The sequence below is a fragment of the Palaemon carinicauda genome, chromosome 36 (assembly GCF_036898095.1).
Source record: "Palaemon carinicauda isolate YSFRI2023 chromosome 36, ASM3689809v2, whole genome shotgun sequence".
NCBI lineage: Eukaryota > Metazoa > Arthropoda > Malacostraca > Decapoda > Palaemonidae > Palaemon > Palaemon carinicauda.
The window spans coordinates 70,373,028-70,394,791 of NC_090760.1; the positions used below are offsets into that span (position 1 = coordinate 70,373,028).

General features: G+C 42.4%; 1 protein-coding gene across 1 annotated transcript; it reads left to right on the forward strand.

Annotated features, from left to right (window-relative positions):
• Positions 1–397: 397 nt before the first annotated feature.
• Positions 398–16,336, forward strand: Mdh1 (malate dehydrogenase 1). The gene is made up of 7 exons (XM_068360146.1): positions 398–553; positions 5,192–5,387; positions 6,395–6,531; positions 10,880–11,035; positions 11,551–11,733; positions 12,937–13,161; positions 15,477–16,336. Exons 1-7 carry the CDS (start codon positions 551–553, stop codon positions 15,573–15,575), a joined length of 999 nt encoding a protein of 332 aa, XP_068216247.1. The 5' UTR covers positions 398–550; the 3' UTR covers positions 15,576–16,336.
• Positions 16,337–21,764: the final 5,428 nt, after the last annotated feature.

The window sequence follows — 21,764 nt, forward strand, 5'->3', positions numbered from 1 at the left end:
TTATTACAAAGTGTAATGTATTTTCATTAAGATATTTACAAGGCCTTATATCTTAAATTCACATTCCTTTCAAGTAGGTTTCATACTGAGGTGTTCGAACATTTTGCTCAAATAATTTTTATTTATCTAATTCGTATCCAACCACACTTTTGGTGTTATTACTCTATCAGATTTATTAGAATTTACCATTTCCTTTAACAATTTTTAAACATAACCCAGAATAATAATGACTTTTGATAGTCAGAAATGGTGTTGCGCTCTGTTCGAACAAACTATTGTGAAAAAGTAAAATCATGATTTCAGAGGGAAGCTTGTTTCCAATCATAACCTATACATTAGAAATGCATCATAATGATTAATATATGTGAAATATATAGACATATAGTCATGAATAACAACGTTATTTTAATAGTAGCAAGTGTAAGTGAACAACGTTTCGAAACTGCTTCGAACCCGCATCACCGGACCGAAACTATTTGACACCGAGACACCGTCACTCAGAGCCTGGTATCCTGGTAAACAGCAGACGACAACATCTAATCCCGACAAAATGGTAATATTCCTTCATTTTCCCCGTTTCATTTTAATTTAGCCTTATTTCTCCTAGTTTGTCACTTACCAGCAGCACTGTAGATCGTAATTTCTCTTTAATCTATCATTTTAAAAGCGAATATTATCGTATCGGTGGGCAACTTCGTCACCAACCTTAGGAAAACACCGGCTTCTTATATTTAATTCATTTGATAACTTCCTCCTTATTTAATATAATAAATCTGAAGAAGTTCTGTCGTATTCCCAGCACATAAATCATCAACGACTGTTGAATTTGACGACGTGTCAACTGGATTTAATCAATAATTAAGACTTGTCAATGTTTTTTACTGTAATTATTGTCAAGGGTGAATTCAAGGTCAGACCAGGTCTACGGAAGACTTGAAGGAAAGAATGAGGTCGAGTGTAGATTATATAGGGAGCTTTAGTATTTTGAGGATGAGGTTTAGCGTATCCTAGATATCTATGTATGATGACGGCTGACATAGAATACGGCAGAATATTATATATATATATGTATATATATATATATATATATATATATATATATATATATATATATATATATATATATATAGGATCTTTTCGGTTTGAGTGCCTATCGAATTTAAATGTTTTTTTTATTCCAATGTATGTATTTTGATGTGGAAAACCCTAAAATGATAACCATTTTGTGGAGAAATTATTTATTAACACTTAAATTGGCTTATATCAATCAATATCTTACTGAAATGCTGCGATTTCTCTGTGCGCTTTCTTGATTTTCAGGGCACTACTGAACCTAAGAAAACCCACCTAACCTAGCATAGGGGCCCTGTATCCCTACCTAGGCCTACGGGGGGGGGGGGGGCTCCGCCCCCCCTGCGACCCCCCCTTAAGGCCACAGTGATTTTCGGGACACTACCGAACCTAATACAACCACCTAACCTAGGGCCCTGTACCCCTACCTAGGCCTAGCCCCTGCGACCCCCCCCCCATACAGCCACTACCTATCACATCCATCAATAAATAATTTCTCCACAAAATGGTTATCATTTTTGGGTTTTCCACATCAAAATACATACATTGGAATAAAAAAAACATTAAAATTCGATGGTTTCCGCAATTATGTTGATTTCAAGAGCAAAAGAGACGGCTCTAACAGGCGCACTTACTTGAGGCCAACCGCTGATTTTCGGTTATACCTGTAAGCTGTGAAGAGTCTTAATGTGGCCATTTTATTATTAGCTTTATCCCTCTGTTCTTGTAGTTTTGGCATCTTCTGTTCTTGTAACCATAAGTGCTATACAGTATAGAAAATTTATTCTGTTTTCTAGTGAAGTTTTTAGTTTTTGTTTTTTGTTTTTATCAATGGTTTTTAAAATAAGAAACATCAACATAGTCTGTTGACACATGACGTCTAAAAAGTTTGCAAGTCACGAGCCTGACAGCGAATTAGTCGCGGCCAAGATTGCCATAGGGTAATAACCATTATTTAGTGGAAACTCCAAAGACCCTTATTATCCCGAGCTAAGGTGCATAAATGTACTTGTTGAGGTGGTTCACACTCCTCGTTACTCCTACCTTTTAAAGGCTGGTGTATCAAGACTGTTCATTGAGTAGAAATAGGGAAGCTTCAACTTTCCAGTTTTAGTTTGTAGTTTCACAAAGATGAAATTTTGGTGCTTTTGCAATATTTGATCTGCCAAGCTATTTTTATTTCAATATATGATCTACCAAGTTGTTTTTTGCTCTGCTTTGGCTAGCTTCGCTCGCAAAGAACAAAAAAACGTTACTGCTCCTATGTACTTGCAAGCGATACATATAGAACTGCACAGGCCTGCCCCGTTGGTCTTTATTTTTGGGATATTTTTAAAAACTTCTAATGGTTTTTGCTCCGCACAAGCTACTCGTAGATCACATGCCATATAGCAAATCACTGTCATAGATGAGTAGATTGCAGACTTTTGGTAAATCACGAATTGGAAGAGCACCGAAATTTTACTCTAGTACTATACTTACACTTGTTTTAATATTTTGATTTTACCTATCTGATAGCCATCTAATTCTAAAAACAGACAAACATATTTTGAATTATAGGCTTAAGAAAAATTGGTGGTGTGAATATAAACCTTATTAGGGCATATTTATAATGTAAAGAACCTCAGAAGGTCTTGTATCATTGTCAGAGTACTTTAAGATGGTATTACGCGTAATTGAAACTTCAGCTTGATCCACCATTTTCAGACAAATCTCATCACTGGTGAAGTGACGCCAAAATGCGTTTCTCAAGTTTTGGCCTTCGATAGTTTTCAAACCAGTACAATTTATAGTTCAGGTACTTTAGTCAATTACTATGGCATTGTGACAGTACTTTTCTTTTTTAAATCTTGCTATTATTTTGTCAAGTTCTACAAGGTATACAATAAAATTTAATACAAGATTTCTAACATACTTAACAAAATTATTTAGCATGTACTATAGCATATAATTTTTCCTTTTGCAATGTACCTTATGTTTTTGGAGTCTTGTTGCCTTATTTTTAACTTTTTGGGATTATTTATATCTGCATGAAAATTGATTTGATAAAAACTAGTCAAAGCAAGTTCATAAAAAAAAGATAAGAAGAGGTATGGCAATAAAACACTTCATGGTAATTGAAAAATTGTTCAAGTACCCAGCCTAAACTTACATTGCACTGTACCGTAAACTTAAAAATAGTCATTGAATATACTATATGTAATTACTGTATACAGGGTGTGTGTTGACAAAATAGCTCCTGGTTAGTAATGGTTGAATAGGTTTGAAAATTAGTTCAAAACATATACTGTATTTATAAATATAGTACTAGGGAGTACTGTACTGTATTAGTAGGAGATGCTTAGTACAGGTTCTGTTGTAATCTGTATTGCCACGGTCCCCATCATAGCTTGTGTGCTATTTTGATAATATGAATTATAACAAGAAACTTGCCCTTTGTGTATGCAGATAGGGCTAACACCTCTTTTGACATTCGTGATATTCGCTCTGGGGGTAGTAACCCCGTAATACCTCTACAGGTTAAATTCTCTGGTATATCACTCACAGAAATATCCCAAGTAGAAAGCTGCCTAGAGGAATTTCCGTCAGGACGACATGGCTATCTGAAAGATTTTTCCTATGTTGAAATCCATTTTTTTGATCTGTTGCCAATTTATTTAGGGATTCTACTGTTTAGGTTCTGCCTTGCTTTCTCAGCTGAGCATTTTCATGAACCTGTTAGGGAAGGGGGCTTTCCAATCTGTCTGACTTCTTTAACACTAGTGTTTACTCCCAGTTTTATTAGATGATTTCCAGTAATGATACCCTTCAAAGGAGCAATTTTGAGGGTGTACCTGTCAAACAAGTAGAAGTGTTAATCTGTGTCAGGTTAGGTTAGTAATTTGAGAGAATGCTGTAGAATACGGAATGCACCTATGGAAGATTAGGGCTTAGTAGAATCTAGAAATTTGTTCATTTTAAAGAGGCTTGAATGACTATAACTAGGGCTTGGTACATACATACATACATATACCAAGGCACTTCCCCCAATTTTGGGGGGTAGCTGACATCAACAAATGAAACAAAAACAAAAAGGGGACCTCTACTCTCTACGTTCCTCCCAGCCTAATCAGGGACTCAACCGAGTTCAGCTGGTACTGCTAGGGTGCCACAGTCCACCCTCCCACATTATCCACCACTAGGGTGCCACAGCCCACCCTCCCACATTATCCACCACAGATGAAGCTTCATAATGCTGGTGGATAATGTGGGAGGGTGGACTGTGGCACCCTAGCAGTACCAGCTGAACTCGGTTGAGTCCCTTGTTAGGCTGGGAGGAACGTAGAGAGTAGAGGTCCCCTTTTTGTTCTTGTTTCATTTGTTGGTAGAATCTAGAAATTTGTTAATTTTAAAGAGGCTAGTATAACTATCTTAGATTAGCATCCAGATGATATGACATATTCTAGAGCAGTAAAATGAGAACTATTTATTACCCAGTTCTATTACTGTAATAAATAAGTAGTTTTAAGTATCTTCATTGTTTTTCTTTTGCATCATGGTTCATTATTAAGCTCTATGCATTAGTTACTTTTTTAGCTTCTTGTGTATTGTGTTAGCTCTGAATTGAATCTTTGTGCTTAACAGTACAGTGATTTTTTTTTCATCTTTGATATACAGTTACCGTGTTAAGTTTCCTGATTTTATTTTATATTTACCGTACAGCATATATAATTTAGGAGTACAATTTGCACAAAGAAGTTGCATATAAACATATTGATATACTCTAATGTACTGTATTTCATATATCGAAATGTGTGCACTTTTAGTGTGTGAATGCATAAATTTCTATGCTAAATTAATATTTTTTTTTACAGAATTTTGGTAACCTGTATAGAAGGATGATATGCTGTACAGTACGAATACCTGCTTCCATTTCCTGTCTTTTTTTTAATTCATTTTCATGTGTCTATTGATATTTCCTCACCAATTTATCCTTTGATTTTTCTTAATTATTGTTTTTACTTAGGATTTAATTCTTTCAATAAAGATATCAGGTAGTGAACAAAAACTAGGCATAAGTAATTTTTTTTTTCTGATATTTTATCCTTGTTCCTTCATCTTTCCCTCTCGCTCTCTCCAGGCTGAACCCGTGCGTGTGTGTGTGACTGGTGCTGCCGGCCAGATTGGTTATTCCCTGGTCTATATGGTTGGCTCTGGGGCTGTCTTTGGCCCAGACACCCCCGTCATTCTTCACCTGCTCGATATCACTCCCATGATGGGGGTTCTTAATGGCGTGTGCATGGAGATCAGCGACTGTGCCCTGCCCTGCGTCAGAGGTGAGCAAAGTGGGCTTCCTGATACACTTCTTAATTTGTATTGGGTAAAGTTAAAAGAATTTGAAAAAGTTTTCGCCTGTAGTTAGCCAGTAAGTGGATTTTCATTAAATTAATATTTTCCTTAACCTGGAAACTTTTACCTTAACAGTAAAAAGTGATATGTATAGTATTATGGATAATTCGTAATGAAATCTGCAACAAATGCATAGGAATTCCCCAAAGATCTCAACAGAGGTCGTAAGGTGTCGTTCTAACATGAGCAACATGATTGATAACTTTTTCACTATTGGTTAAGCAAAATCGAATGATGAGACTAAGGGGAATAAAAAAATAAATCTGGTTTTTCTATACGCAAAGTAGAATGCTTCCACACAGCACAAGTCTTCATTCAGTCAAGTAGTGAGTAATGCTGTTGGTACAGTTAATACAGTGCACTGTCAAAATTACTAAGTGTATATTGCAACGACCCTTTATCCCCTATCTGAACCCACTTACTAGCTTTTCCTCTTGTAATTATGGGATTTTCCCAGTACTGAATGGCATCCCAGCCCTCTGTGCTATAATTCACCATTATAGAAGCATTGATTTTATTAGTAAAGATAGAAAATTGTGGTAAAGGTAAATAATTAACTAGTTCAGGACAGTGTGTGCATAATGTTTTACCTTCTGGGACTTCAAACGGCAGGAAACAACGTACTGTATCTGAAAAGCTACGTCTTAATCTCCAGACCAGTTGCCCTTTATCCTTGTAAAAGTTGTATTCTGGGATCGCCATAAAACTGGAATGTAGATGTTCTACCCACGCATCAATCCATGCTGCATCTGTGTGTGCCGTTACCCACCCACTGAAGAGGGTTTCATATTTTTCTTTCCCTCATTTTCATTTTTTTAATTCATTCTGTAGACAGGGGCTAGATATCAACACTCATTATAGGGAAAGATATAGAATATACTCCTATACTCCATAACAAAATGAACTTCAAATTGCTTTGCTCTTCCTTATCTAGATGTCATCCCTACTGATGACCCAGCCGTCGCCTTCAAGGACATCGACGCAGCCTTCCTCGTCGGAGCCATGCCCCGCAAGGAAGGAATGGAACGCAAGGACCTGTTGGCTGCTAATGTCAAGATTTTCAAGGTTCAAGTAAGTGCCAATCTTCATGGGCAATGAAGATTTTGGTTTTCTTGTAATTACTGAATGTGGATTGTTAGCTTGAAGATGGTGAGTGAGGTAATGTTGATAGGTTTTTCATTATTCTTGATATATTTTGCAGTTTATCCCCCACAAATACAAACTGTCGTCTTTTATTAGGTGTATGACCTCAGCAATTATAACTACCAGCAGATGGCTGGGGAAAGACAAGTGGGCCTGCTCACTTGTCAGTCGGCAAGACTAGAAGACCAGTACTTTGATTAGTACAAGCATACTCTTGCTACCTCTCAAATTTTGGTTCTCACATTAAATTGATATGTGAAGATATGCTGATGTGTTTCAGTAAACCTGGTTAAGTTGAATGAAAATTATAAGGATATGTAGTTGTTTTTAGGTATAGCTGCAAGAAGAGTGAAAGTTTGTGCTCTGTTATTAATCCTTACCACCTTTGTGCGTGTGTGGTAGCATGACTGTTCATAGTCATTCCCTCATCAGATTGTATAACAATAACCTGAGCCTAAGAAAGTCTGCCTACATCAAGGCATGCTGTTGCTCCATATGTGGGAGAATTTTTTTTTGTTGCCACGAGAGATACTGAGGCAGGCAGTCCATGGGGTGTCTTCCAAGACTTCTGGTACACCTATGGGCTGCTATGACACTAGCTGGTTTTGAGTCTCCTGTGTATGAAGAGGCTGAAGAGGCCCTTGTTACTTCTTCCTCATTGATAGTCGTCTTTGGTTTCCAAGGCCTCTATCCCAAAAAAGTTTGACAAGAAAAAGTGTGTGCACTACTCCTCTTTTGTATTCTTAGTCATATTATTCAGACGCTGTTACTTCTAAGAAGAGATCGTTGAAGTCCAGGATTTGCGTGAGATTCCAAACAATCTCTCCTTGCATAAAGGTTCAGTACCAATAACCAACTCGGGTAGGGAAGGTGTCTCATACGAGATACAGGATCTTACGCTCTTGTTTTACCAGTGTTAGGTCTCATGGCAGACCAAGCATGCGCATTGTCAGTAAACATTGTCTTCTTCCCCATTTTTTACTGCATGCTTAAACTGATCTTGCTTTTCTCATGAGAGAGAGACCCGTTGTAGTACCTGAGCTTATGTTCCTGCTATTGGTGCTCAGTCTCTTAATAGACCGAGCATGCGTACTGTCAGTCAGAATGAAGAGCTATCTTTCTAGCTTCGGCGAAGCGAGTTGGCAAGCCTTTGGCATCTCATATGTCATTTTGGAGGATGAAAGGGGTCTTCTTTATTTGTTCCTGAGTTTGGGGCCACGACCCAAAACCCAGCTGTCAATGATACCAGGTTCAAGTCCTTATCCATTTCTTTTTAGTTGTCCAGGGAATGCCAGAATGATTGGCTTCAGTATCCTACAAGAGCTTAAGTGTTGCTATCCTAAGAGGCCTCTGCACTTCTGACCTGAGCTCCAGAGACATTTCCAAAGCACTAGCAGGATAAAGAGAAAGATATCCAAGAGCACTTTCTAGTTCTGGTGAGACCATGAATTAGCCTTCCCTCAAGCAGTGAGGACATAGGAGGTCCAACTCGGTCATGGGCTTACTAAGCTAGAGATATTATCGGGTCTTTAGCTTATGGGAAGAAGCTGTCAGTGGCTCTGATATTAAAATAAGAGTCTGCTAACACAGATTCCCTTTACTTAGCATTACCTGCAGCATAATCCCTTTAACCTTGGTCCTGTGATGGATGCTTAGCCAACCTAGCTCTCTCAGTAGACACACGCATCTTGTCAAAGATAGCAGTTTTGACGGAAGCCTAGAATGAAAAGTAGAATGACTGGCCTTCTATTCTTTGTTCCCCTTTCTTGGGGGTGCGGTATTCATGGCTGCAATGAGCTGCTTTGGATTTCAGAGCAAACTTCATAACTAATCAACCTTTCTGTATACAGTAGTAGGATTGGTTTAGAAGTACAGTATCTTCTCCATCCTCACAGGTAAGTGGGACGATGGATAGCGTATATTCAAACCAATTTTTTATAATAACTACTCGTACACAAGGCCGATATATCCCATACAGGGATATAGGTTCTCCTGTGACAAGCCTGTGGCCTCCTTGTGCACAGATTGCTGGAAGGTTGTGGTAATGTCTTCTAGGACATCTTCCTTGGGTGGAGTGTCTCATCTGACAGATTTCTCCACCAGCGATTGATTCAGTGGTGTCTTAAATATCACTGGTCTGGAGCCAGCTATATCCCTTTCCATCATGTTCCACTGGAGCAGGAGACATGGGACGTGTTTTCCAGGTGACGGAATAACTGAAACCTTTCCAGTGTAGTTCTGCTTAACTTTTCACCTCTTAGAGATGCTTCTGTTCTTGAATGCATCAAAAGGGGGAGTGTTCCCCTGAGGGACCAAGTTACATCAAGGGTGTGTGATATCCTCAGAATAAAACCTGCAAATCAACCTGTGGAAAATGCAAGCTGTTTTCCTAAACTATCGTCATAGCGTGTATCACCATGTAAGGGACTGTCTCGTACAGTCTTGCGAGTTGGTGAAGCAGGTGCACATGTTGGCAGTGGACAATGCTGTAGAACTGTCAGCAAAACATATTTCTGGCAAGAAGAATGTATTAGCAGACATGCCGAGTCTCCAGGGATAGGGTTTAGGCTCAATATGGTCCCTTCCTCATGTCGCAGAAGGCTTTTTGCTCTTTGGAGATCACCAGCGATCAATCTGTTTATCACATGGCTTAACAGAAAACTCTTGGTGTTCCATGACCCTAGTGGCACCCAGATGACCTTTAAAGTATTTAGTCAAGGACCTGAGAGAACTATCCAATGGAACACACTTCTCTGTCAGCTGCACTCTCATAGGTCCCTCCAATTTGTAAGGTCACTTGCATTTCTTGGTTGGAGGCTTTGCCCGTATATTAAGACAGGAGTCTGCTAACACAGATTTCCTTTACTTCCCACTACCTGCAGAGTAAATTTTCAAGTCCTAGGGAACCTTTGCCCTTGTTTGTGTTGTGGCTTCTAAACAGTTTATTCGCTAGCCTAGCTCACAAGACAAGATGCATCTTGTCTAAGATGGTGGTTTTGACATAATCCTAAATTGAAAAATGTAGACTGACTGGCCTTCTAGTCATCTTTGTGCCCCCTTACTTGGGGAATGCAGTAGTCATGGCAACAATGAGGTTGATCGGATGTCAGTTGCAATTTTTTCTTATAGCCAGATCTGTTAAGAAGTACTTTACCCATCCTCCTAGATGAGCGGGAACGTAGATAGGATGAATTCAAACCATTACTAATAATAGTTACAAATACATGAAGACAATATACTCGTACGAGGATATAGGCTCTCCTGTGACATAGTACTGCTTATTCTTCATATGTAACTTGATACCTGTGGTTGCCTTGTGCACTGATTGTAGGGAGGTAGAAGTTGAACTTCCTGGTAATTTGGTATATAGGAACTAACTCCCTCCTAATCCTGTTACTCCCTAATATGATGTCATCCTGTTCGGACCTTGTACAAGGAAAAGTAATTTCTCCAGGACCAAGAAGGAACGGGTTTAGGGCAACAGCGAGCCCTGCTTTGCGATGGCCCTGATTCCTGCTTCGGACTCCTTTACCGCTATCATGTCTGCTTCATCCCATCATCATATTGTCCGTGTATGTCCGTGCCGATCCAGTACGTGTAGCCTCCTTCCACAAATATGATCTATCCATCGGTCTCCTATTAAAGGACAATGGTTTGTATTTACATGGGAACAAATCAAATTTTAAAAGTAATTTGAATTTTTCCTAACTATACAAACCTAAGTCTTTTAAATCACACTTCCTGCATCAACTCCATTGTAAGTCCCAGGCCTAAAGATCCAGAGTGCTAGTCTTGCCGAGTGACTTGTGGGAGGCGCTTTCCCATTACCTGCTGGTAGTTATAACCACCTTGTTGAGTTTTATTGGGTATTCCAGCTTTACTGAAGTCAAACTTCTATTAAATGACTTAGGTTAGTATAGCGAGGAAAAATACAAATTACTTTTAATTACCGTACAGTATATTTTCATAAGTCGTATAATTGTATATAGGTTTACATTTTTTTTTTTTTTTTTAGGTATTTTCATTATAATAGAAATAAATGTTCGTGGATTTACTGGTAATTGACATATTATGCTCCCCTCTATTTTTACACATCTCAGGCTAAAGCTTTTATCAAGGACTGGTATTAGTCTTCTTATCATAACTTAGGAATTCTACAGATTTTTTAAGGTTAATTGGTCACCTAATACATTGTAGTTTATCCTCATGTTTATGAAAATAAAGTTACAGAAATAATTTTAATATTTTGTGTTTAAGTCATTCATGTTATTTATAGGGCCAAGCTTTGGATCAACACGCCAAGAAGTCTGTCAAGGTATTGGTCGTCGGCAATCCTGCCAACACCAACGCCCTCATCTGCGCTAAATATGCTCCATCTATTCCCCGGGAAAACTTCTCGGCCATGACCCGCCTTGACCAGAACAGGGCACAGGTATGAAAATTTTATGTTTTTTTTTTTTACGTTATCTTATTTTCAACTTAATTGTTAGCTTCTACAAAAGGTCATTAACTTCACTAACTTAATAGTTTCCAAAAAGCTGTTTGTAAGGTTTGCGAGTTATTTTGACAGGGTAGCCTTCACCTAACTCAGCTGCAGAATTCAACAAACTGTCCCATTTCGTATTACCAATGTTGTCTTGCTACTTACTGCATTTAATTTTATAATTTTATTCTATTACAGTATTTTATTATGAACTTTAGATACAATGTCTTATATTCAGGATTTAAGTTGAATTTGTATTTTGTATCTGAAAATGTTTTGTAAGTTGAGGACTTCTTTTATAGTACTTTTTGTTTAGTCTTAATCAGAAAATATTTTTTGACATTAAAAACAGAGTTTGTTGGGTAGAATGCAGGATATCTACAATACAGGCTGTTTTATAGTCATGATAATTTTGTAAATAGAAAATTTTCTTTTTTTTGTAATCAAAATGTTATTTTCCCCAGGCCCAGATTGCTAACAGGTTGGGCATCCCCGTTGCTGATGTGAAGAATATCATCATCTGGGGTAACCATTCCTCTACCCAGTTCCCCGACGTTCGTCACGGAACCGCCACTATCAATGGACAAGAAACCCCCATCTATGACGCCATCAAGGATGACGCCTGGCTCCAAGGAGAATTCATCCCCGTAAGTCGTGGTCCTACACTTTGGGTAGTACTTTGATAATATTTCTTTATATAAGTTCTTCATATGAAGTTAAGTACGCCTGTGCTTAGAACCAAATACAGTGACGGACTGACTGGAAAGAGGCATTGTAGAAAACCATTACCTACCAGTAGTGTACTACTGTCAGTGCTTAAATTTCAAAAATAGTTGTGGTACGTCCATAGGGGTTTTCAGTGAATTTTAATTAGCCGCGTTGTCAATAGAGCTAATTCTCAAATGTTTCTGTAGAATCTTCCAGTTTTCCCTTTTCAGCATTGTCTTTGGTTTAGAACACATGCATGAGATCATTCTTATTTTCTCACATGAATATAGAATCCTTATAGATTATAGACACCTAAGAGATAGGGACATTGTGGAATGAGGTAGTGTAAGTGACCCAATTGTTGCTGTAAAATAGAAAGTGAGGGATAAGAAAGTGAGGTATGGAAGAAGTGAGCAGGACCTATACTAGTGTGTGAATGGAAGATCGGGGAGAAAACGGTAAAGTTAACCTCCCAATTTGTTATTTAGATAGACATAGAAGCTTGAATTCTGGGTAACAGTTTGCTATCATTTCTGATTTTTCATCATAAAAAAATTTCAATCATTCAAAATTTTGTCTTACAATTGTAATTTGTTTTATTGTGCCAAATGGCAGATAGTAGTGTATTGTTAGAATATGTATACCTCATAGGTATTTAGTAAGTAGTAGTCATTTATTAAAATTGGCTCGTAGAATTTGTAGGAAAACATCAAGTAACCAAGGTTGACAATAGAACAGCCAAATGCTAATAATTAGAAAGAAATGCACTGTTAGACCAAAGAGATGATGCACAGATCCCATACTGTTGCCAATGTGATATCATACAGTGCTCGTTAAAAGTGTTACGCAGTTGCAGTTTAAATCGGATAGGCGTGTTGTGTGTTGGAACATGTGAAGGATAGAAATTGATTAGAATTGACTATCTTTTTCCAGAATTATAGAAACTTAAAGAATAAAACTATATTTTTTCCTTAGTTTTAATTTGCTGTGATTTGGTGTCAAGTGAATCAGCATACTGTTATTAGAGCACCCTAAGCTAGTTGTGACAGCCAACTTTATTTTAAAAGTACAGTTTTAACTCTGGTATGTTTAAACCACAAAGCAATAACATTTTTTAATATACCCCCAACCAATATTTTCAGATTGTTCAAAAGCGAGGTGCCGCTGTCATTGCTGCTCGTAAGTTGTCCTCTGCCATGTCAGCTGCTAAGGCTGCCTGCGACCACATGAAGAGCATCTGGCAGGGAACTCCCAGCGGAACCTACGTCTCCATGGGCGTGTTCTCCGAAGGATCATACAACATCCCTGAAGGAATAATGTATTCTTTCCCTGTCACTATCAAGGACAAGAAATGGACAGTTGTGAAGGTAAGCTGACGAAGATATTTTGAGAGTAATCTGCATACAGTAATCCATTCTACAATTTATTTTAATAAACATGTTCTGGCAGTTGCAAATTCCAGTTCTTTTAGAAATATCTGAAGTCGATTGATACGATGTAAATTATTCAATAAAACTTATTATTCTGAAGATCATATGCTTCTGTGTCAAGAGAACCAGGAGCTTTGACCTGGGGTCTATGTTAAAGCGACTGATAAAAAGAAATATGTAACTAGTATAACCCAATCTTTTTTCGTGCGCACATTTCCAACTATTGGTACGAATCATACCAGAGAGTCATGTGCTATTTCTTCCAACTAGGAAGTCATTCAATATTTCCTTTGATTATTGTCGTAAGTGTAATAGATGTGTCCTTTTGATTTCTAGCTACACTCACTCATTAGATTTCTATAACACAAAAATAAGACTATAATTAGTATAAGGAACTAATAGAAAGTCTTACAAAACAAAGAGATCCCGAGGAAGCGACACCAAAAGATCGCATACACACCCGTAAGGGAGCATCAACACAGCGGCTGAGATAAAACCCAACAAGGTTATTGATATTTCTGGCCCATTACTAAAAAACATGGAGTATGTTTTCTAGCCATACAAATAGGGATTATTATAAAGTCTTTTCTACAATTTCTGTAAGGATCTGTAGATAGTTACAGCTACAAGTCTTGTTATTTTCTCAATAGTGAGGTACTGTTTGTTATTTGACACTACCATGAGATGCTTTCTTTAATTACATAATGAAAATTGTCATCCCTCTTGAGAGTTGTTTGATTTATTGAAAATATTGCAACTTTAAATTTTAATTTCTATTTAAGCTGTACAGTATGAATTTTAAGTTTTTTTCTTATGTTGATTGTATTTTGTTCCTAAAATACCAAAAAGTGATGCACACACATTTTTTAAGTAATCTTATTTAGAAATATTTCATTATATGGGTCTGCTAGTAAAACATCAGATCAACTCAAAGGATTTTATTTTTAGCAGTCAAATATATGAGAGCGTATTGGTTCAGAACAGTTCACAAATAGTAAGGTCTTATGTAGTATTTAATGACACCTATTTATTTTTGGCATTCTTCATAACAGTATTTTGTATATACCCTTAACAGGGCAAAAAAAAGTCCTCCCCATTCTCTTTTTCACGAAAGCCCATAACATATGGATCTTCTGGGCCATCCTTCCTTCCTTGCCACTTCCACTTTTATTGTTTTCTCGAGGTTTGCGTCGCATGTCAACAAACATTAATTTTTTTTCCTTGCTTTTTTCACTTGTGTTGATTTAGTCCTCACTATTCCACTCTTGCACCTTTAGAACATTTGCATTATCATCATTTTGGATCCTTTAAGTTATCTGTATACAGTAGCTCACACACAAGGTCAAATTTCCTGCGTTCTATTATAGTTTCTACTCTTTAACAGCAAAGAGTAAATGGCCTTCAACATTTACTGTTGCTCTGATGCCACTACTACAGCTTTCACTCTTTTCAATGTTATGGTAAAGTAACATAACCTAACTTGATGAGAAGAAAAATGTTTTGGTTTCTTGGGCAAAGAATCCCTCTTAGACTTCTTCCTCCATTGGCCAAACCTCTCCGACTGTGAGGATGGCCACTCCCAACACTTGTCACATGCAGATGCTTCCTAGCAGGAATGTCCTTTGCATGAAGGGCAAAGCTGGTGAGTATCCATCTTCAGCAGGGAACAGGTCTTATAATGGCGACTGTCAGTACTAGGGCAAGTCCGCATAATGCTTTCTCTGGAAAACAGTGCAAGTACACCTGAAAAGAAAAAGATAAAAAGTTACATATGTTGGTTAAACCAAAGTTGTAGAAGCAATGCACTTTGTGTCCAACAGCCAAGTCAAAAGTGGTCGAGTACAAGAATAACTTGAGCGAGAGCCTTTCCCACTACCCCATGCTAAAGGGGGATTGGCTGCCAACTCGCTCAAGTTTATTATGGATGTTTGGTACTTAGCTTCACTGAGTTACTCCTTGTAAAGAACTTCAGTTTTGTATAGGTAGGAAAAATACAAATTACTTTCAAATTTGTCTATTTAGAGAATGTGTCAGACTATTCAGTGTATGAGAAACCAATGTTTTTCCATAAATGTTGTAGAATCTGAAATTTATAGTTGAAATTATTTTAGATTTATTTTTCTTCTAAAGGTGCCAGTTCTAGGGCCTAACTACCCTTTGTTGCTTTGGTTTTTATAACATGCTACTGGTTTTCTTCAGTACTCAATAAACTGTTTTTACGATTCTATAATTAAAGTGAAAATATCTTGCAGGACCTTCCAATTGATGATTTTTCACGAGAAAAGATGGACGTAACAGCCAAGGAACTTTGCGAGGAAAGGGACGATGCCGTTGCTGCTTGCCAGGGCTAGGAAGTCGCAGCAGCTAAGCCCAGGCTCTGAGAGACACCAGTCATTTACACACACCACAAGAAAAAAATCTTTGCTTAATAGACAAACACAGTACTAAATGATCTACTGGATGATGGAGTGTAATATTAGAATATATTTTAACCATTTTTAATCGACAAGTTTGTGTGTGTTTAAGTCAAAAGTAACATTTCCAACAGATGTTCACTATCGTGTGAAGATAATCTTCGATTAATTTTTTATTGTTGTGTAAATAGTTAAACTCCATTGTCAAGCTCAATCTCTAGAACCTTTCACAGAACAAAGAGGAAAGGGCCAAACTAAGCCCTCTGTTTGTCATTCTGTCCTATTTTTTTTCAGAGTGAAGAGGAAAGGGCCAAACTAAACCTTATGTTTGTCAGTCTCGTTTATCTTAATCATTTAGTATCCAAAGATTTTACTTGCCACTTATACATACAAAAATATAGTATGTAAATAAATAGTTTCCATTTTTTATTTAGTAACAGTCTCTTAGTCTCACCCTGTGTTTAGTTGCACCAAAGTTGAAGCTTGGTTTTATTTACTTCCAAGACCCTGAAGAGGGGACACTTAACTTATACAAAGTATTTTTCTATAGTTTGAGGGATTCCTTTGACCATAAATGTGGGGATCATTTTGATAAAAGTCAAATGTTGGATGTTAAAAAAATTTAGCACTGTCGTTGTTTGTTTGGCAAAGAAGGCGAGCCACAGAAGTTGGCGAGACCATATAAAATGCTAGTTTGATTCATGTTTTTTTTTTAACCCTCTGTTATTGAATGGTGTGTAATTAGGTGTAGAAGTTTTAATGAATGTGAGATTGTTCCAACACAGAGTACTTACCTCAAACTACTTTGTTGGGAGTATCAGGGATCTCCTCCCAACCGACCAGAATTTTGTGTAGTTTACCCTACTCCCGTTTTCTATGCGGGGTAACCTCTGGCAGAGTGATACGCGCCATGAGGTGACCCGGGGTCAGAGCATGCTTGCTCAGGTCTCTATCTCCAGTAAGTTTTCTGGTCGCGTCGCGTTAACACCTCAACGCGCTCTCTTTATCCAGTGTGACCCTTTGTGTCTCATGCGGTCCCCACGTGGTCCTATTGTGCTTTTTCCTTACCCTTTCCTACCTTTTCCCTGTGTCTCGCGGTGCCTTACTAGTGCGTGATGGAGCATCCTCGTCGTTGTCCCAGGCCTATGGCCGGTAAATCGTGTGGCGCTTTTCTGTCGAAGCCTGAAGTCGACCCGCACTCCTTGTGTTTGTCGTGTAGGGGCGGCGTGTTCCCCTACGGCCACGTGTCCGGAGAGCGAGTCCTAGAACGAGGAGCAGTGGGTGCGATACGGCACCAAGAAGAAGAAGGTGTCCAAGAGGTTGCCTAGGAAGCTGAGCGTCTCCTCGCCACTCGCTTCTCCCGGTGCTTCATCGGATAGGGCTTCTCAGCCGCCTTCCCAGAGTAGGGGACGAGGTAAGTCAGTTGCGGGGAAGAGGCCTATTGCTCTTTGCCAGGAGTCTGAGGTACCTGCTAGTGGGGATGTTTTGTTGGTCCAGGCAAGTGGGGGGGCCTGAGGGAGGGACGGGAGTGTGTTCGGAGGACGTAGTCCTGGTGCCAGCAGGGCCAGTCTCTACCGACGATCCTATGTGGGGGAAGGCTGTTGCAGTCTCTTCCCCCGCTTCAAGGTCCTGTATTTCAGGTATGTTTACAGCTGGGGGAGACGCCGAGAAGGAGGACTCGCTGCTGTCGGATCCCCTCACGTGGGCGCCGCCAAGGACGTCCTTCAGATTGCCCATGAGGCTGGAGGAAGAGTTCGAGGCTTGGTTCCCCAGCGAGAAGTTGCCTCGCTCTCCCCCAGCGCCTTCAGCAACGCTCCCGCCCGTCTTCATGGAGCCCTCGTCGCATACGGATCGTCACTATGAAACCACCAGCGACGAGGGAAGACTCAGAACCTTCGGTGCTGTCCTACAGGTCGTCGGGCTCCTCGTTTGAGGCATACTCTTACTCCTCGGAGGAAGGAGCCCCCGAGGGACCAAAGGAGAAGACGAGACAGGTCCCGTTCCCGTTCCTGCTCAAGATCTCGACACGCCAGGAGGCATGCTAGATCCCCCAGTAGGAAGTACAGAAGGAGCCGCTCCCCTAGAGAGGAATGGGTGCGTGTCGCCATCCCGCGCAGCCAACTCCTGGGAACTTCAGCAGTTCCGGGTACCTCTGGCTGGCTTTCGAGGGCTCGTTCTCCCACTGCGAAGTACGTTCCCTGCAGCAGGTCTGAGAGTCGAAGGGAGTCCCCACTTCAGGCCCCAGGAGACAGGCATAAGTCTGCTAAGGTTCCAGCTCCATCCGCCCAGCTGAGAGAGTCGCCCCTTCGGCCAGGCAGCCGTGTCCCAGCCTCCAAGTCTTTGACGAGCCGGCAGGAACGCGAGAGACATCCAGCAGACGCGAGGAAGCCCGTAGTAGCCTGGTCCTCCGTGGGGAGAGACAAGGCCAGGACGGAGGCCTCTGTCCCAGTGGCGATGCCCGTCCTCCATCCAGAACCGCCGAGGGTATGCTGCGACAAGAGGATGCCTCCTCCTCAAGCGGCACCCTCCGTTGGGGGTGCCCCTTTTCAGGCAGAGGAACATTCGACGGAGGTCCTAGAAGACGGCACGGAGGGCTCAGCGGCCAAAATCTCAGCATAGAGGAAGGTGATAACTCTCATTAGACGGCACCACAGACTGGACGAGCCGAAGCCCGCCACAGACGAAGACTGGCTCTCAGGCCTCAGCAGGTTGGTTGATACCCCCGTGCAGCAGAGGCCCTCACTGGTGCTTCCCCTGGCGAGAGACGTTCGACTGGGCATGGCTCCTATTGACAGGATAGTGGCCAGCCATGCGGACGCCCCCAAGAGTCATAGCGCCTCCAAGCTCCTCCAGGGCCTCAAGACCCAGAAGAGGTTCTACCTCCCTGAAGGGCGCTGTGCCGGTCCCTGTACCGTAGAACCTGCAGTCGCCATCCTAGGTCAGGGGGCCGCAGAAGAGAGAGCTACCGACACCCCAGTTTGCTTCTCCCTGTCGGAGACCTCCATGAAGGAGGATTTGGCCATGGACCTGGTCTACGTTTCATCGTGGCTAGATTGGTGGGCCTGCACACAGATGGGTTTTCAGGCCTCGCACGACCTCTCGGTTCCGGAGAACCAAACACTACTGAAGGAGCTGATTAGCTCAGGAGGTAAGGCCCTCAAATTCCTGTCCTACTAGTCCCTCTCACAGGCAGCCAATTGGGTTCTTCGCAAGAGGGACAGTCCTCAGCAAATTGGTAAGGAGGCTTCCGGACAGGGAAGCGAGGGCCCTTAGGAACTTACCCCTGTGGGGTGAGTCATTGTTCCCTCTGCAGGAGGTGGAGGAGACGGTTAAGAGGGTCAGGAAGCTCAAGGATGCAGGAGAACCCAGACCCCCTCCAACAAGAAGACCTGCCCATATTAGACCATCTTCCGACGCCTCTCTCCCTCCCTGCGCCTCACCTAGCCAACCCAGAAGGGACTCCTCGACTACGGCCTGGCCCCAGCCTTCGCAACCCACCCGTAGAGGAGCTCCGACTTCGCAGTCAGCCTTCAGGCCTTCCTATTCGGGCTCCAGGAGAGGGCGTTCAGGCCGCGCCTCTCGAAGGAGGTAGGAAGAGAGGCCTCCTACTCCTGCCGACGCCTCAGGTGGGGGGATGCCTCAAACGATCTTGGCAAGCATGGCGGGACCACGGAGTGGATCCGTAGACCGTAGCTGTACAGGCTGCCCTTCCTAGTGGAACCCCCATCTCTGATCCCAGATCAACAGGCGGAGTGGTTGGCACCCAAGGACCCCTTGAGAGTAGCAGCGTTGCAGGAAGAAGTCTCGGCAATGCTGGCGAAGGGTGCAGTGGAGCCAGTCGAGAACCCAGATCCGGGGTTCTACAGCAGGCTCTTCCTGGTGGAGAAAGCGACAGCGGGCTGGAGACCGGTCATAGACCTCTCAGCCCTCAACAAGTTCATGTGCAAGACAAGACTTCAAGATGGACACCCCGAAGTCAGTCCTAGCGGCCTTGAGGGAGGAGGACTTCATGATGTCCATAGACCTCAAGGACACCTACTTCCAGGTCCCTGTCCATCCCTCCAGCAGGAAGTTCCTAAGGATGAAATGGGGTACTCAAACGTTGCAGTTCGAGACCCTCTGCTTCGGACTGTCGACAGCTCAAGTCTTCACGAGGATCTTCGCAACAGTTTCAGCCCGGGCACACGAACAGGGCATCCGCCTGATTCGTTACCTAGACGACTGGTTGTTGCTTTCAGCCTCAGAGGAAGTAATGAGGGAGCAAGGCACGAAGCTCCTGCAGTTCTGCAACGTCTTGGTTATCATCATCAACCTGCAAAAGTCCCAGCTGATACCCTCCACCAGGATGACCTACCTCGGAATGGTCATAGACTCCCGGTTGGCGAGAGCCTTCCCTTCCGCGGAGAGACTGGACAACCTGGAACAGATCCTCCGGCCCTTCTTGTCGGGCCAGCCCAGGAGAGCCAAGGACTGGCAGAGACTGATAGGCCACCTCGTGTCGTTGGAGAAGTTAGTCCCCCAGGGGAGGCTCAAACTCAGGGGAGTGCAGTGGAACCTGAAGGAGCTCTGGAGCCAGGGGGACTCCCCGCTCAAGATAGTCCCGGTGTCCCCAGAGACGAAGGAAGTCTGGAGTGGTGGTACGTCAGATCGAACACCCTCAAGGGAATGCCCTACCAAGCCGACCTTCCGGAGATGCTTCTGTTCACGGACGCATCCAAGGAGGGTTGGGGTGCCCATCTCCTCGACAAGACAGCAAAAGGAAAATGGGAAGGCGAGGAGATGGGCCTGCACATAAACGTGCTAGAGATAATGGCAGTACAAAGGGCGTGCCTTGAGTTCGTCCAACTGCTCCGGGGAAACACAGTGGCGCTGATGTGCGACAACGCCACGGTGGTGGCCTACGTGAAAAAGCAAGGAGGACTGAAGTCGAAGGAACTGTGCAGTCTCACGATGGAGTTCTTAGAATGGGCCGAAGTAGAGCAAATCGAAATCTCAGCAAGGTTCATTCCAGGGAAGAGAAACGTCCTGGCCGATGGCCTCAGCAGGATGGGTCAAGTGGTAGGGTCCGAGTGGTCCCTGCACCCAGAAGAGGCCAAGTCCCTCATTCTGAAGTGGGGCTCGCCGGTGATAGACCTCTTCACCACGAGACTGAACGCACAGCTCCCAGTGTTTAGTTCTCCTGTGCCAGATCCAGCAGCAGCCTTCGAGGATGCCTTCCAACACCCTTGGGACAACCTCAACGTTTACGCCTTCCCTCCCTTCGGGATGCTCAGACAGGTCCTCAACAGAGTAAGACGGGCGGACAACCTGTGGATGACTTTGGTAGCGCCCTGGTGGCCAGAGAGAGAATGGTTTGCGGATCTAAAGGAACTGGCTCGCCTTCCACCTTGGCCTCTTCCGGACAGACCAGACCTTCTCCGGCAGCCTCACTTCCAAGGTTCCACAAAAACCTTCGGTCCCTCCGCCTTCACGCGTGGAGGTTATCGAGCGTCTCCTGAGGAAGGAAGAGTATTCATCGAGGACGGTGTCGAGGATGTCAGGATACCTGAGACGTTCGTCAGTCGCGGTATACCAGGCGAAGTGGGCTACCTTCACTAAGTGGTGCTCCTCGAAGAATATCAAGCCGTTAGGGGCCTCCGTTCCCGAGGTAGGAGACTTCCTGGTCTACCTTAGGAATGAAGTGGGTACTTCCATCCCAACCATCAAAGGAGTCCGGGCGGCCCTGGGGCAGGTCTTCCTCCTGAAGGGCATCGACTTAGGAGTCTCCAGACATATCTCGATGCTCATCAAGAGCTTCGAGCAGTCGTCCCCCCCCCAGGCCGCTAGAGTGCCCCAGTGGGATGTGGCTAGGGTGCTGAAGATGCTTTCGGAACCTCCCTTTGAGCCCCTCAAGGACATCTTAGACAAGGAGCTTACCCTCAAGACTGTCTTTCTGTTAGCTCTGGCATCAGCAAAACGAGTAGGTGAGATTCATGGGCTGTCTTACGAGGTCTCACACTTGAAGGGATGGCGAGAGGTTTCCTTCAGATTCTTACCCTCCTTCGTAGCCAAGACTTAGAATCCAGTGGTTTGGGACCCCAGATTTGAAGAATTCTCGGTGCCAGCTATCCCTCGTTCGGACAACCC

Excerpts from the sequence above, each read along its gene's own strand:
- Mdh1 (XM_068360146.1), top strand. Across the intron at positions 5,388-6,394 it reads TGCCCTGCCCTGCGTCAGAG|ATGTCATCCCTACTGATGAC; the intron begins GTGAGCAAAGTG and ends TTCCTTATCTAG. Across the intron at positions 11,036-11,550 it reads TTGACCAGAACAGGGCACAG|GCCCAGATTGCTAACAGGTT; the intron begins GTATGAAAATTT and ends TATTTTCCCCAG.